General features: G+C 33.2%; 2 protein-coding genes across 3 annotated transcripts; one reads left to right on the forward strand and one right to left on the reverse strand.

Moving 5' to 3' along the window:
• The first annotated feature begins 2,848 nt into the window (after window positions 1-2,848).
• On the forward strand, window positions 2,849-8,278 carry LOC107901385 (cyclin-A2-2). Of its 2 annotated transcripts, none has more exons than XM_016827375.2 (12): window positions 2,849-3,005; window positions 3,997-4,362; window positions 4,624-4,912; window positions 5,298-5,425; window positions 5,621-5,713; window positions 6,069-6,202; window positions 6,520-6,595; window positions 6,706-6,782; window positions 6,917-6,950; window positions 7,058-7,207; window positions 7,301-7,435; window positions 7,529-8,278. In XM_016827375.2, exons 2-12 carry the CDS (start codon window positions 4,036-4,038, stop codon window positions 7,589-7,591), a joined length of 1,506 nt encoding a protein of 501 aa, XP_016682864.2. In that variant the 5' UTR covers window positions 2,849-3,005; window positions 3,997-4,035; the 3' UTR covers window positions 7,592-8,278. The 2 variants fall into 2 exon arrangements, with proteins under 2 accessions (XP_016682864.2, XP_016682865.2); XM_016827376.2 differs by having other exon boundaries at window positions 2,854-3,005; window positions 4,005-4,362.
• Window positions 8,279-8,581: 303 nt separating this feature from the next.
• Window positions 8,582-11,865, reverse strand: LOC121218262 (dnaJ homolog subfamily B member 4). Its single transcript, XM_041095183.1, has 3 exons — window positions 11,140-11,865; window positions 9,634-10,040; window positions 8,582-9,277 (listed from the first exon to the last, which is right to left on the reverse strand). The coding sequence occupies exons 1-3, from the start codon at window positions 11,302-11,304 to the stop codon at window positions 8,839-8,841; spliced, it is 1,011 nt and encodes a 336-aa protein (XP_040951117.1). The 5' UTR covers window positions 11,305-11,865; the 3' UTR covers window positions 8,582-8,838.
• Between the last annotated feature and the right edge of the window lie 452 nt (window positions 11,866-12,317).

Here is a 12,317-nt window from a genome sequence, read left to right on the forward strand (position 1 = left end):
TTTTGATACTTAACTTTTTTTTGGTCAGAAGTGGTACTTAAATTTATTTTTTTTCTAGATTGGTACTTCCATCACTTCAGTCTTTAACTTTTCGAATTTAGTCAAACTGCTATTTTTCAATGGAAATGCTGATTGCAACATTAAAAAGTTAATGGTGTTAGACTTAATAGTTCGCGTGATAATCCATGTATATTTCATAAAAAATTTAAAAAATATAGTAAAATTTTCAAAAAAAGTTTAATTTTTTTAAAAAAAATGTATCTACATTAGTAATGAAATAAACATGGGTGGATTGCAACACGAAATAGCACGTTAAAGTTGTTGAAATTTTAACTACTCAATCAGTTTTTTTTATCTAAAAATATCAATTCAACTAAATTTAGACGTTGTCGACTAAGTCTTAGTTCGGTTGGCATCAACATTGTTTTCAGTGCAAGAAGACATGGGTTCGAGCGTATTGAAATATATTTATCATCCTATTTAAGGATGAGGAGGGTTAGACCTAGTTCTAGGCTTGTATAAAAAAACACTAAATTTAAACATTTGAAGGCCAAAGTAATTTTTAAAAAAGGGACCAAAATGACACAAATGACAAATATTAGGGGCTAAATTTATTATTACGCCCATTTATAAATACATTTTTATTGGCATAGTGATAAATTTATCCCTTAATGTTCAAATTCACCCTTATTCTTTTTTTTTGAGTTAAATTTAACCATTAACCTTTCAAAAAGAGTAAAATAATATTTTAACAAAAATGTTAACTAAAACATTGATTTTTTAACGATATTAGCGTGACAATTCACATGACAGTCCACGTGTACTTTATGCTGACATGATAATATGTGACTTATATGCCACATCAATAAATAATATAAAATTTATAAAATGTTCAAAAAATAAAAAAAAATTAAAAATTAAGAAAATGCATGAAGTACATGTTGCTTTCCACGTGAGCTGCCATATTTAAAAATTTAATGTTTTAATTAGTATTTTCGTTAAATTATTTTTTGACTCTTTTTGAAAGATTGAAAGTCAAAACTGACTCTTTTTGAAAGACCAAATTTAATTCAAAAAAAATTGAGGGCTAAATTTATCGTCATAGCTTTAATTTTATAACTTATATATCGAATAATTATAAAATAGGTAATTTTAAATTTTCATTGTCATTGCCGGCGGGTACACTTTGGATTTTGTTTGCCTTCATTCCAAGGAAACTTCCATGATGCAATAAGCTTTCCATGTTTGGCTTTTAGTATTTGTTTTGATACCTGAATTCCCCCATTTCAAATATTTACCTTTAATGGAAGTTAGTATTTGAATAATATTTACTTTACATACATTTGCTACAGCAAGAATTTTCTTTTTCATTTTTATAAAAAAACAATTTAATATTTTATCTAGAAAATTTATTATTTTTATTGTGATTAACTAAGTAAATAACTTTTATTTAAATCCAAATAAAACTCTAATTTTTAATTGTATTCAGACAAGCATCTAACTAAGGGGGAGCGAAAATTTTTTGAGGGGTTGGAATAAAGTTATATATTTTTGTAATAGCAAAAGTGAAATTTCATCATTTTTCTCATTCTATATACTAATTTACAATTTTTAAAATTATAAAAAGACTAAAGATGAAATTTTCCATTTTAGGAGGGATCGGGGCCCCTACCAGCTCTCTTGGCTCTGCCCCTGCATCTAATATAAATATTTTTTTTATTAATATAAAGATTTAACTGAAAACAAGTAAAAATATGAGAGTTTATTTGGGTTAATAATAAAAGTATAAAGACTCTTAAAAAACATAAATAGCTGGTTTTCTTTTTTTGAAATATTTGAACATTTTATTTATAAAAATATTTATTACTGAAACGCTTTATAAGTGATAAACCCTCTATAATTTGTAAAATAAATTACATATATTTTTTAATTATTTTTTAAAATTATAAGTAAATAATTCAAATAAATGTATAAAATTGTAATTCTCACGAAAATTACATAAAAGTTATGTAAATAAAATCGTTTTATAATCTATTTTCAAAATTCGTGGCGCAGAGTGTTGGGATACACAAATCTTACTTCTTGGGTCAACTCAAAAGAAAGAAAGAAAAAGTCAAATAAAAAAAATGAAAGCACGGATGTAGAAAGATAAGTTGGAAATATAAAAATATCTGTTTTATATTTATTTTCAGGGTTAATATACTATTTGGTATCTTAATTTGGTTTCAAAGTTCAATTTGGTATCTAAATTTGGATTTAAGGTTCACTTTGGTACCTAAATTTTTTTAATTTGATACTTGAGCTTTTTTGCCTCAATTAAGTACTTGAATTACACTTCAATATTCAATTTAGTCTCTGAATCAATATTTTTGGAGTCAAATCATTGGCTCTCGATCTAACTAATTCAAACAAAATAAAAAATTTAAAAATATATTAAAAATTATAAAACCTGGCTCAAAATTTTTTTAACTTTTCTCAACTAGTCCGTACTAGTTTATGAGTTACTAGTTTTTACCTCTCTTTGGATTGGTATCTTAATTGGTTATGAAAACACTTATCTAAAATTTTCTTGTGTCCCAATTGAGTACCTATGTTTTTTTATTAGAGCGTATATGTCAAGTATTCATTAAGCCATATGATGCCATTTGATATCAGTATCAAATCTAACATTGAAGCCAAACCTAGGTATATACAAAACAAATTTAGGTATTAAATTAAATATTAAAGTCAAATTCAGGTACCAAATAATAAATTAACCCTTATTTTAAAAGCAGTTCAAACTGTAGCAGCGTCCCGCCCAGAAAGCTACGCTCCTCTCTGCTTATATCAAACAACCTAACGCTCTTAAAAGCCTCAAGCTCAGCTCAGCTCAGCTCATTGTCTCTAGCTTTTTCGCTTTTTTTTCTCAAAGAATCGAGAAAAAATAGGCAGAGAGGCCAAAAAAGATAGTAGAGAAAACCTCTCCACGCTTCTTCACTTGCGGTCTCGGAGCTCCCCACAACACAGTAAGCTTCTTCTTCTTCTTTTTAAAATATTTTTAACCGTAGCTATTGGTTTTCTGCATTTCAATTATTTTGGTTACAAATGCTGGTTGTTGGATCGCTGGAGTTTAGGAATTTCAATTTTTTAGATCTATGACAGAGCTTCTTTTTTTTCTATTCTTTTCGAATAATTCTTCTTCTTCTTCTTCTTCTTTTTTCTTTTCTTTTTTGTTAACTTTATCAAAGCTCGGTTTTGTGTTTTATTTTAGTAATTGAGATTTATTCAAACTTTCAAGTGCATTACATTATTCTTATGAAGCTTTAGTTCTTCTTGAGCAATTATAATGGAGTCTTGGAGATTTGGACTCCTGGTCTTTCTTTATTATTATTTACTTACTTAAGCTGGGAATTTGGCCAGGGATTGAAGAATTTTTATTTATTTTTTTAAGGAATAGCATAAATGCTCAAATTTATCAAATTGCTATTTAGGTTTTAGAATCCTCTATTTGGCTTACTCAGAGAATACCGTAAAAAACAAAGTTCAGTTTCTTTTTTTAAACCACACGTTGAAAGAAAGTGAACTTTTAAATAGTACAGCAATTTCTAATTTAGAGTTCTAGGGTGATTTAATCTTTCTTACTGATACTGCTAGTGCTGAAGCATTGCAGAGATGTTATAACTTAAAAATCCCGTGCCAAACTTCCCGAGTACCCATTTCCTCTGTTGGAACTTGAGAATTGAGTCTTTGGTTTTGGTCTCCGAAGGTCTCAGATTCCAATATTTGAAAATGGAAACGGGTGACCTCGCATGACTCCATTGATTCTTCATATAATGGAAAACTTAATTCTAGTATGCATGAGGCTAAAGTTTCTGGAGTCAATAAAAATTTTCATAGTATCGCAGAGCTTATGCTGTTCGAGAATTGATTGAAGTCATAAAATTTTTGTCTTCTTTTTCTAGAAAATTGTAGTTTAATGTGTATTATTTTCATCATGTTGCAACGATTCGGTATTAGGAATGCAGGTTCAATGAAGAAAATTTCAAATTGAAAATCATGCATTGCTCTTCTAGAAGGCAACCAAGTATGAGTAAAGAAAATGAACCTATTGAAAGTATTGAAGAGCCTACAGGAAGAATTACTCGAGCACGGGCTAAAGCACAGAGGGGAGCAGAAGGAATGTGCTCTTCAAAACCATCCTTCAAGCAGGACCAAAAATGTGTTCTTCGGATGAACTCCAAACGTGCGTCATCGGATGAGAACAAGACTTGTGTGGCTGCCACTGTTGGCCTTCAGCCTAAAAGAAGGGCAGTGCTTAAAGATGTAACTAATGTCAGTGCTAATGGTATGCAGATCGACTGCTTAAATGTAACCGAAATTCAGGTGAGGACATCTTTTGATTTCGTCCTGAAGTTCAGTCTGCAAATTTCGTATGCACCAAATAGTAAATACTAATAACATTTATCTAGGAACTTCGAGCTTCTTTACATGATATTACCCAAATAAACAACTGAGAAGATGAAGTTCTTCCTGATAGGGGTCTGAAATGCTGGAATGGCTTTTGCATCTGTTTATTCTCCTAGTGGCAAAGTAATTTGTACTTACTAAATAGTTTAAGTTTCTCTTATTATTACTGGTTGACAGACCTCCAAACAGACCATCAGAGATCCTAGTGAGAAGAACAAAGAAATGGTTGAAAATATCTTCATAGGGATTCCATCGGTTGAAGAAGATGTGAAAGCAAAGTTAGCTGAAGACTTATCAAAAATAAGGATGATGGAAGCACATGAAAACAGTTTACCAGTAAAACTGGATGAAAGAGGTGTAGCGGAACCTACGTGTCTTGGTGCAAGAGAATATGCTGTAGAAAATTCAATGCTTCCAATACAGGCTTTTACAATGCCTTTTGGACACCAAAGCCCTAAAAGGAAAGGTTTGTGCTCTTTCTAAAATCATCAAAGGAAAGGACACAGATCATGCGGTCCAGCTGTCTAAGAAATTGCATACCTCTGTTTTAAAAGGTGTCAAGACTGCTCTAAGGTTAACAGACAATAAGATACTGCAAAGTATTACTACTGTTCTGGGTTATATATATCATAATGCTCATTGCTTTTAAGTCCGTTCATGTTTATGGAACCTCATCTGAAAATATGGCATTGTGCGTGTTTTATTTTAATATGATTCTAGTATTTAATGAAGATAACAACCACAATAATGTCTTGGTTTTGTAGAATATAACAGTTTTTGGAAGAAAACAGCTAGTTAGCCCTTAAAATATTCTGCAGTAAATTTATGTTGGTTTTGATTGGATATTGCAGTAGCAGATGACGTTTACAAGAAACTAGGAGTCTCGAAAGATGTTGTGGATATTGATTCAAACCTAAAAGATCCTCGAATATGTAGCTTGTATGCCCCAGACATATACAATAATATACGTGTTACCGAGGTTGGTGCTGCGATTTTCATCCAGTAAATGCCAGAATATGATTGTTTTCCATGCGCTTAGCAAAAGAAAAAAAAAACTTTCCCATTCTAGCACTCCTGTTTCGCACTGAACACTTTTCTATCTTATTATTCTGTAAATTTTATTTGATGATACCAGCAAACTTTGATACTAATTTCATCACATTATCTTCTGCAGCTTAACCGAAGACCTTCAACTAATTATATGGAACAGGTGCAGCGGGATATTACCCCAAGCATGCGAGCGATTTTGATTGACTGGTTAGTGGAGGTAAGTCAATGTAGTTAAATTATAACCAAATAGTTACTTGCATCTCAACCTGCTTGAATGTAGGATAAGAAGCTGAAAAAGCTGCAAACTTCTGCCTAGTTCAAGATATTATGGTGCATTTCTAATTTGTTGTTGATCAGAACTTTTTTCTCATAAGCTGAGGCAAAGTCTACTGTTTATTTTTCTCCTCATTCAAAAGAATCATATATTTGTCAATTTCTGAATATAAGGATATTCTGTGCTTTCTTGAAGTGTATAAAGAGTTGGTTTTTCATTCCTTTTATTTTGTTAGTATGAACTAAACTTTAGGCTATTTGATGTGCTTGTTATTTATAGCTTTTTCATAATGTTTCAGGTTTCTGAAGAATATAAGTTAGTCCCAGACACACTCTACCTCACAGTGAGCCTCATTGATCGTTTTCTCTCTCACAATGTTATAGAAAAACAAAGACTCCAGTTAGTTGGTGTTTCTTGCATGCTAATTGCATCGTAAGTTCTTTAACTTATTCCATGGAAATTAAGAATTATGTTTCATACATCTCTTCTGATAGTAGTAATTGTCGACCATGATCCTCTGCCTCACATTATCATGTTTCACTCAAGTCGCATATGCATGTGTGCCAGAGAAAGGCACTTTTTATGTTTTCGGCATTGTTGATAAATATGAAAAAGTAGCCATTCGTGTTGAGCCTAAAATATGCACCAAACTTTTTAAATAAGGCTGGTGATGTTTGTAACGTTGATTATTATTATCTGTCTAACTCTGTCATTAAGGACTCTGAGAACTTTTCTTTTATGGTTTGAAGAAAGTATGAAGAGATTTGCGCACCAAGAGTGGAAGAATTTTGCTTCATCACTGATAATACCTACACAAGTGGAGAGGTATGGCTCTTCAGCTACTTATAGCATTCATGAGTTCATTAGAGGGTCAGTAATGTTTGTTACATTACATATTCTGTTATACGAATTTCCTGATTCTGGCTATGTGACAGGTGTTGAAAATGGAGAGAAAAATTCTGAATTTCTTGTATTTTCAGTTATCTGTTCCAACCACAAAAACATTTCTTAGGTAATTGACACCATCTTCTAAAATCTAAATACTCCAGTAACTAAACATCTGGCACGAACTCTGGCTTTAGCCCAAATAGTTCACCCGCCTCTCTTTAGAAAAACTAATCTTACACTTAATTTTCAATTTTGCAGAAGATTCATTCAAGCAGCACAAGCAACTTACAAAGTATTGTATCTTCACTATCTACATTTTTATATAAAAATTCAATATGATCATTAATCAGTGAAAAGGGGGAAAAAACTGATTTGTACTTCAATTGTGTTGGACTACAGGATCCTTGTATAGAACTAGAAGTCTTAGCAAATTATTTAGCAGAGCTGAGTCTTGTTGAGTACAACTTCTTGAAGTTCTTACCTTCACTCATTGCTGCATCCGCTGTATTCCTTGCCAGATGGACCCTCAATCAATCAGTCCATCCATGGGTCTGCAATCCTTGTTCCCCTCCCTCCCTCTTATTGTTTTTTTTCTTATAATTAGAAGCACTCTCTGAAGGACACATTCCCCATTGTTTGTAGGATCCAACCTTGGAGCATTATACTAGTTACAAAGCATCAGAGCTGAAAACTACAGTTCTTGCACTGGAGGACTTGCAACTCAACACTAATGGTTGCTACCTCAACGCCATTCACGACAAGTACAAACAACAGAAGGTAAATTTTGTTGATCGATTGCTTCCAACTTGATAATTAACTTAGTTCTATACGTCCTAGATCAAATGGTTTAATTGATGTTACAAATGACAGTTCAAATGCGTGGCGACAATGAGTTCCCCTGAAAGAGTTATATCAGTGTTCTCAAGAAGATAGTGAAGGAAAGTCGGTTTGTCTTCTAAAAACGTAAAACCATAACCATTTTAATGTTATTCCTCCCTGCCACTGCTCTGCTTGGAGAATCTTATTCCAATCTTAAAAGGATCTTACAACTTTTAGTTTTATATATATATAAAAATCTTATAAATTGTCCCTTCTTCTATTCAATCTTTATGATTGTGTAAGTTGTAGCATTGTTGTCTTACAGGTTCTGGTGCTTCCAGTTCCAGACAAACTTCACTGAAACCTTGTAATATGCTATTGCCACACGTTTTTTCTTTTAAAAATAAAAATAAGAATAAAAATAAAAATAAAACCTTGGTTTAGAACTTCCTTTCTCCAATGGGAACCGGGAAGTCCTAAACGCTACAAGTATTTTTATTTGATTACTGTATTTATTTCATTTGCTAGGTCGGTAGTCGACAATGAAAGATGTGTTTGTTTTACAGTCTTGCCATTAATAATATAAATAAAGAGGGTAAGGTATAAATTTTCTGAATGGCTTTATGGTATAGCCAGCAGAAGCTCCACAGTACACCCAACAGTAGCTACATCTATTAGATGATCCCATTGCTTCCCATCAGCACTAGTTACTGCAACCAGCATCCATTCTTAATTGGTAAAATTGTATTGTGTATTTGAGGTGTTTATGGAGTTGATCTATTATGGTATTATTCTGTTTTATTGCGTTGTGGTTTTTCTTTTAGCTGTTATAGTGTTGATGCTAATAAACACTTACGAGATTGTAATTAGATGTTAGATTTTGAGCTTTTAATTATCGAGGCACACAATTAAGAAGTACCAATTTTGAATGACACAGGTGCTAAGTTGATGTTTGGAAATTGATACATGTATCACTCGCTGGATATACTACATTGCGTAAGTCCATATATTATCATTTCTAAAAGTTAGAATTACACATAATAAAAAATGATTATACATGCTCCACATTAATCTTGCATTGAAGATAACAAGTTACAAAACTAATGAAAGAATCAACCCCTTGTATCTCAAGAATATATAAAATAATTACACTAAAATTTGGACGGAAAATAATGATCAAAGATAAGCCAATAATAGGTTACATGGGTTTTAGGGTATTGAAAGATGATGAGGCAGTTAAAACTAAGATACACAGGCAATCCAACTCTACCTGTTTGTAACAACCAATATGCCACTTAATGACTACATCCAACAACGCATTCAACATTTCAGTGTCGTTGCATGGGGAAAGATTTTCTACGTCAACCCCCTAAAGCGCGTTTTAGTCCAGCTTGTTGCTCGGGTGTCAACCTTGTAGGGAACTTCACATCGAATTTGATCTTAAGATCACCTCTATTACCAGGCTCCTTTGCAATTGGCATTCCTTCCCTGGCAACAACAAGCTCATAACCCGGGTTGATAATGTCGGTTACAGACAATGACAAGTTACGGCCATCAAGAGTAGTTAGATTTATCGTAGTGCCCCCTAGTGCTTCTGCTAGTGACACCCTGTTGTTGACAATAAGATCATTTCCATCTCTTTTGTAAAGATCATGGGGTTTCTCATCGATTACAAATACAAGGTCTGCTGGAAGCTGATTTGGCTGCTCATTTCCTTTATCTGGGAAAGTAATCTTTGTTCCTTTCTTCCACCCTGGCTTCACATCAATGGTTAATATTTCCGATTCCTGTGCTTGCCGCCTGTAAGGATCCAAAGTATTGTCCGATCAGCAGGATCAAAGATATAAAGCTACCAATAATGATGCCATCATCACAACAGTGTAATTAAGGTGAGAATATCTCAGTTGTGTTCATGGTTTTCAGCATGAAAACAATATGCAAGAATAGAAAACACAATACCAAAGAAGATGAAAGAAATAAACTCGTCAGCCACCATTCGATCGAAAATATATTTTATTGTCTTTATTTTCCTCTCTTGAGTTCATAAAAAAATGCATGCTGTGATGGTTAACTTGCAGGAACAAAAAAGTACATCAAAATGAAACTTCAGTCAAGCAAATGCAATAGGGGATCATGTATGAGATGAAGATTCCTACCCTGATGCATTAACTATAGTTCTTGAGATCTTCATCTTCCTTGTTGAACCAGTATACAGCTCTTCAAGGGTGCAAGGCAATTTGCTCTCAACCGGGGGCGGTTTCCGAGGTGCAGTTGTGTCGTTGTAACTTCGAAAATTATTGTCAGTGCAACCGAATCCTCCTCCGAACTTCCCTCCTTCAGATTGGAATCTTGAAGACCTACCTGGTCCTGTTGACCCAAATCCGAAAGGACTACTTCCAAAGAACTCGGCAAAGATATCCTCTGCATTCCTAGGGTTGAATCCATTTGGCCCACCAGTGCCATTTCCATAGGATGGTCCGCTGCTGCCTGGTGGAGGCACGTCTTTCAACCCTTCTTCACCATGCTGATTGTAAATTGCTCTTCTTTGAGGGTCACTCAAGACCTGAATCGCAAAATTAACTTAATTCCCCATAAGAAATCTAAGAAGATGACAGATACTGGAACTTGCATCTCTCCATGCTTATCTATAATATAGTGATCCAGGACAAGTTTGACTCTATTGTATTTTTGTATCATTAAGCACATGTTAAGATCAGATAAGTCATCAAAATAAACAAGAAAACCATATTGCAGCAAGCACAACCTGTTGTAGGGCAGTGACTACCTTTTGTTTCGGCAGTAACCGGCTCCTCTATGATGTACCAAGTCCTGGTTCGGAGCCAGACACCACAATCTGCTCTCTAGTAATTTCTCAAGATTAAAATAAACCATATTCCGGGACCTCTAACGTGACTACCATAACTAATCAGACTAACAAGATAACAAGGAAAAATAAACAATAGTTTAGAATCTAATACAGTATTGGAAAGAAATATCAGACACATAATTACATAACCAAAAGCTCACTAGGAGTAGTCGGGTCCTATGTTACACGGATTTGGGTGAGTATCGCATGTGGGTAAACTAATAAACTGGACTCTGCAAATGCTATGCATTTATTATGTTGCTGGGACTCCCTATTTTTCTTGAAGTACTTGTGTCTAACACTCGTGTTAGACAAATAGAGAGAAGATACGACCTTTAAGGATCCTCCAAATACATGAAAAAACTCTTAAAAAATCCATACATACTCGTAACCAACACTCGTATCTGAGTACAAGTAAGGTAGATGCATTTGTATTTTATCCCTCTTCTTATTACCATTCATCAATTTCTTACTCCAATCTCTAATTCCCTTTCAGGAAAGGCAATAGCAATAAAGATGACATCTCTAAGACTAATAAATAGCAATGCTATTGGAAGATTGAAGCAAATACATTAATTTCTTCAGGCCTTCCTCTATTAACATTAATTCATTCAAACACCCTTTTTTTCTCAGCTAAAACAGTCAAAATCATTGTGTTTCCTTCCAGGCAAACACCATAATCAAATGACAATGGAACTCCATAAAGAAAACAAAATTGTTCCATTATTTTCCTTTTTCTACCATAAAGTCACAATTAAAGAGAAACAAAATTAAGGAAAACGAAGGAAAGACTTGCCTCATAAGCCTCAGAGATCCGTTTGAAATTGGCTTCAGCTTCTTTTTTGTTGTTTGGGTTCTTGTCAGGATGCCATTTCATTGCCAATTTCCTATATGCTTTTTTCAGATCATCCTCTGTAGCATTCCTGTCCACTTGCAATACATTATAATAATCCACCCCCATTCTTCTTTAGTTTCTTGATCCAAAATCCTATAAAACCATCAACAAATTGACAAAAACCCACAACATAAAAAGAAAAACACCAATTTCCCTTCAAATGTCTTCGTAAATCCAAATTCTGCAAGAGAAAATCTATAAATTTAACAGTTCCATGATTGGAACATGAAAAATGGAGATTTTGTCTGCAGACAAGATTAACACAAAAAAACAAGCTAGACAAATTCAAAAAATTCCTATAATTAAAACCAAAAAAGGAAAAAGAAAATAAAGAATACGAAAGGGGTTGAGAGATTTGGTCTCTGTGTGTGTGGTGAATCAATGTGGCTGCAAATTTTGTTTGGTTAAGAGTTAAAAGACCGTGTTTGTTGGAGACTTTCAGTACATAAAAAAACGAAACTAACGGAGATTATATTAAACCAATGTCAGTGTAAATAAGAAATTAATGGTTTTTGTTTTTTTGTTTCTCTATTCCTGGAAATAACAAAATAATGGTTTGCATTTTGGCAATGAAGAGTGTAAGGCTAAATCCTAGGACAGTGTTTGGCGTTTGAATGGCAACGCCATCGAAATGGAACCCTTCGCCATTTTTAACCACTTTTCAAATCTAGCTTTAGCTTTTATTTTTATTATAATATTTTATCAATTTCAATTTTATTTTTATGGTGGGGCCAACTTTTTTGGATCAATTTTTGAAGTATCGTTAACAGGATAGCTGATCGGGCCTAATTAGGTTTTGTTTGTAACAGCCCGTTTTCAGTTAAATCGAAATAGTGATTTCGGGAGCATAAATTCGAATCCGGAAGAAAAAATATTTTAATATTATTGCATGGTCTGCATTATGATACAAATATCATATGAAAATTTCGCTAAATTTTTTTTACTTATTACATATTTAATTTGATGAAAAGGACCAAATTGCATAAAGTGTAAAAATTGAATTCTAGTAGCTAAAAGGATCAAATAGTTATGGAATTCAAAATTTGAGGTCCTTATATGGAAAATAGACTATCTAGTGG

This window comes from Gossypium hirsutum, chromosome D06 (genome assembly GCF_007990345.1).
Source record: "Gossypium hirsutum isolate 1008001.06 chromosome D06, Gossypium_hirsutum_v2.1, whole genome shotgun sequence".
Classification (NCBI taxonomy): Eukaryota; Viridiplantae; Streptophyta; class Magnoliopsida; order Malvales; family Malvaceae; genus Gossypium; species Gossypium hirsutum.

Bases quoted from the DNA above. Each gene is read 5' to 3' on its own strand.
- LOC107901385 (XM_016827375.2), top strand. From the start codon at position 4,036: ATGCATTGCTCTTCTAGAAGGCAACCAAGTATGAGTAAAGAAAATGAA. The intron at 4,913-5,297 runs GTTTGTGCTCTT...TGGATATTGCAG, and splicing joins CCAAAGCCCTAAAAGGAAAG to TAGCAGATGACGTTTACAAG. The intron at 6,203-6,519 runs GTAAGTTCTTTA...TATGGTTTGAAG, and splicing joins TCTTGCATGCTAATTGCATC to AAAGTATGAAGAGATTTGCG.
- LOC121218262 (XM_041095183.1), bottom strand. From the start codon at position 11,304: ATGGGGGTGGATTATTATAATGTATTGCAAGTGGACAGGAATGCTACA. The intron at 10,041-11,139 runs GCAAGTCTTTCC...TTTGCGATTCAG, and splicing joins GGATCTCTGAGGCTTATGAG to GTCTTGAGTGACCCTCAAAG. The intron at 9,278-9,633 runs GTAGGAATCTTC...GGATCCTTACAG, and splicing joins ACTATAGTTAATGCATCAGG to GCGGCAAGCACAGGAATCGG.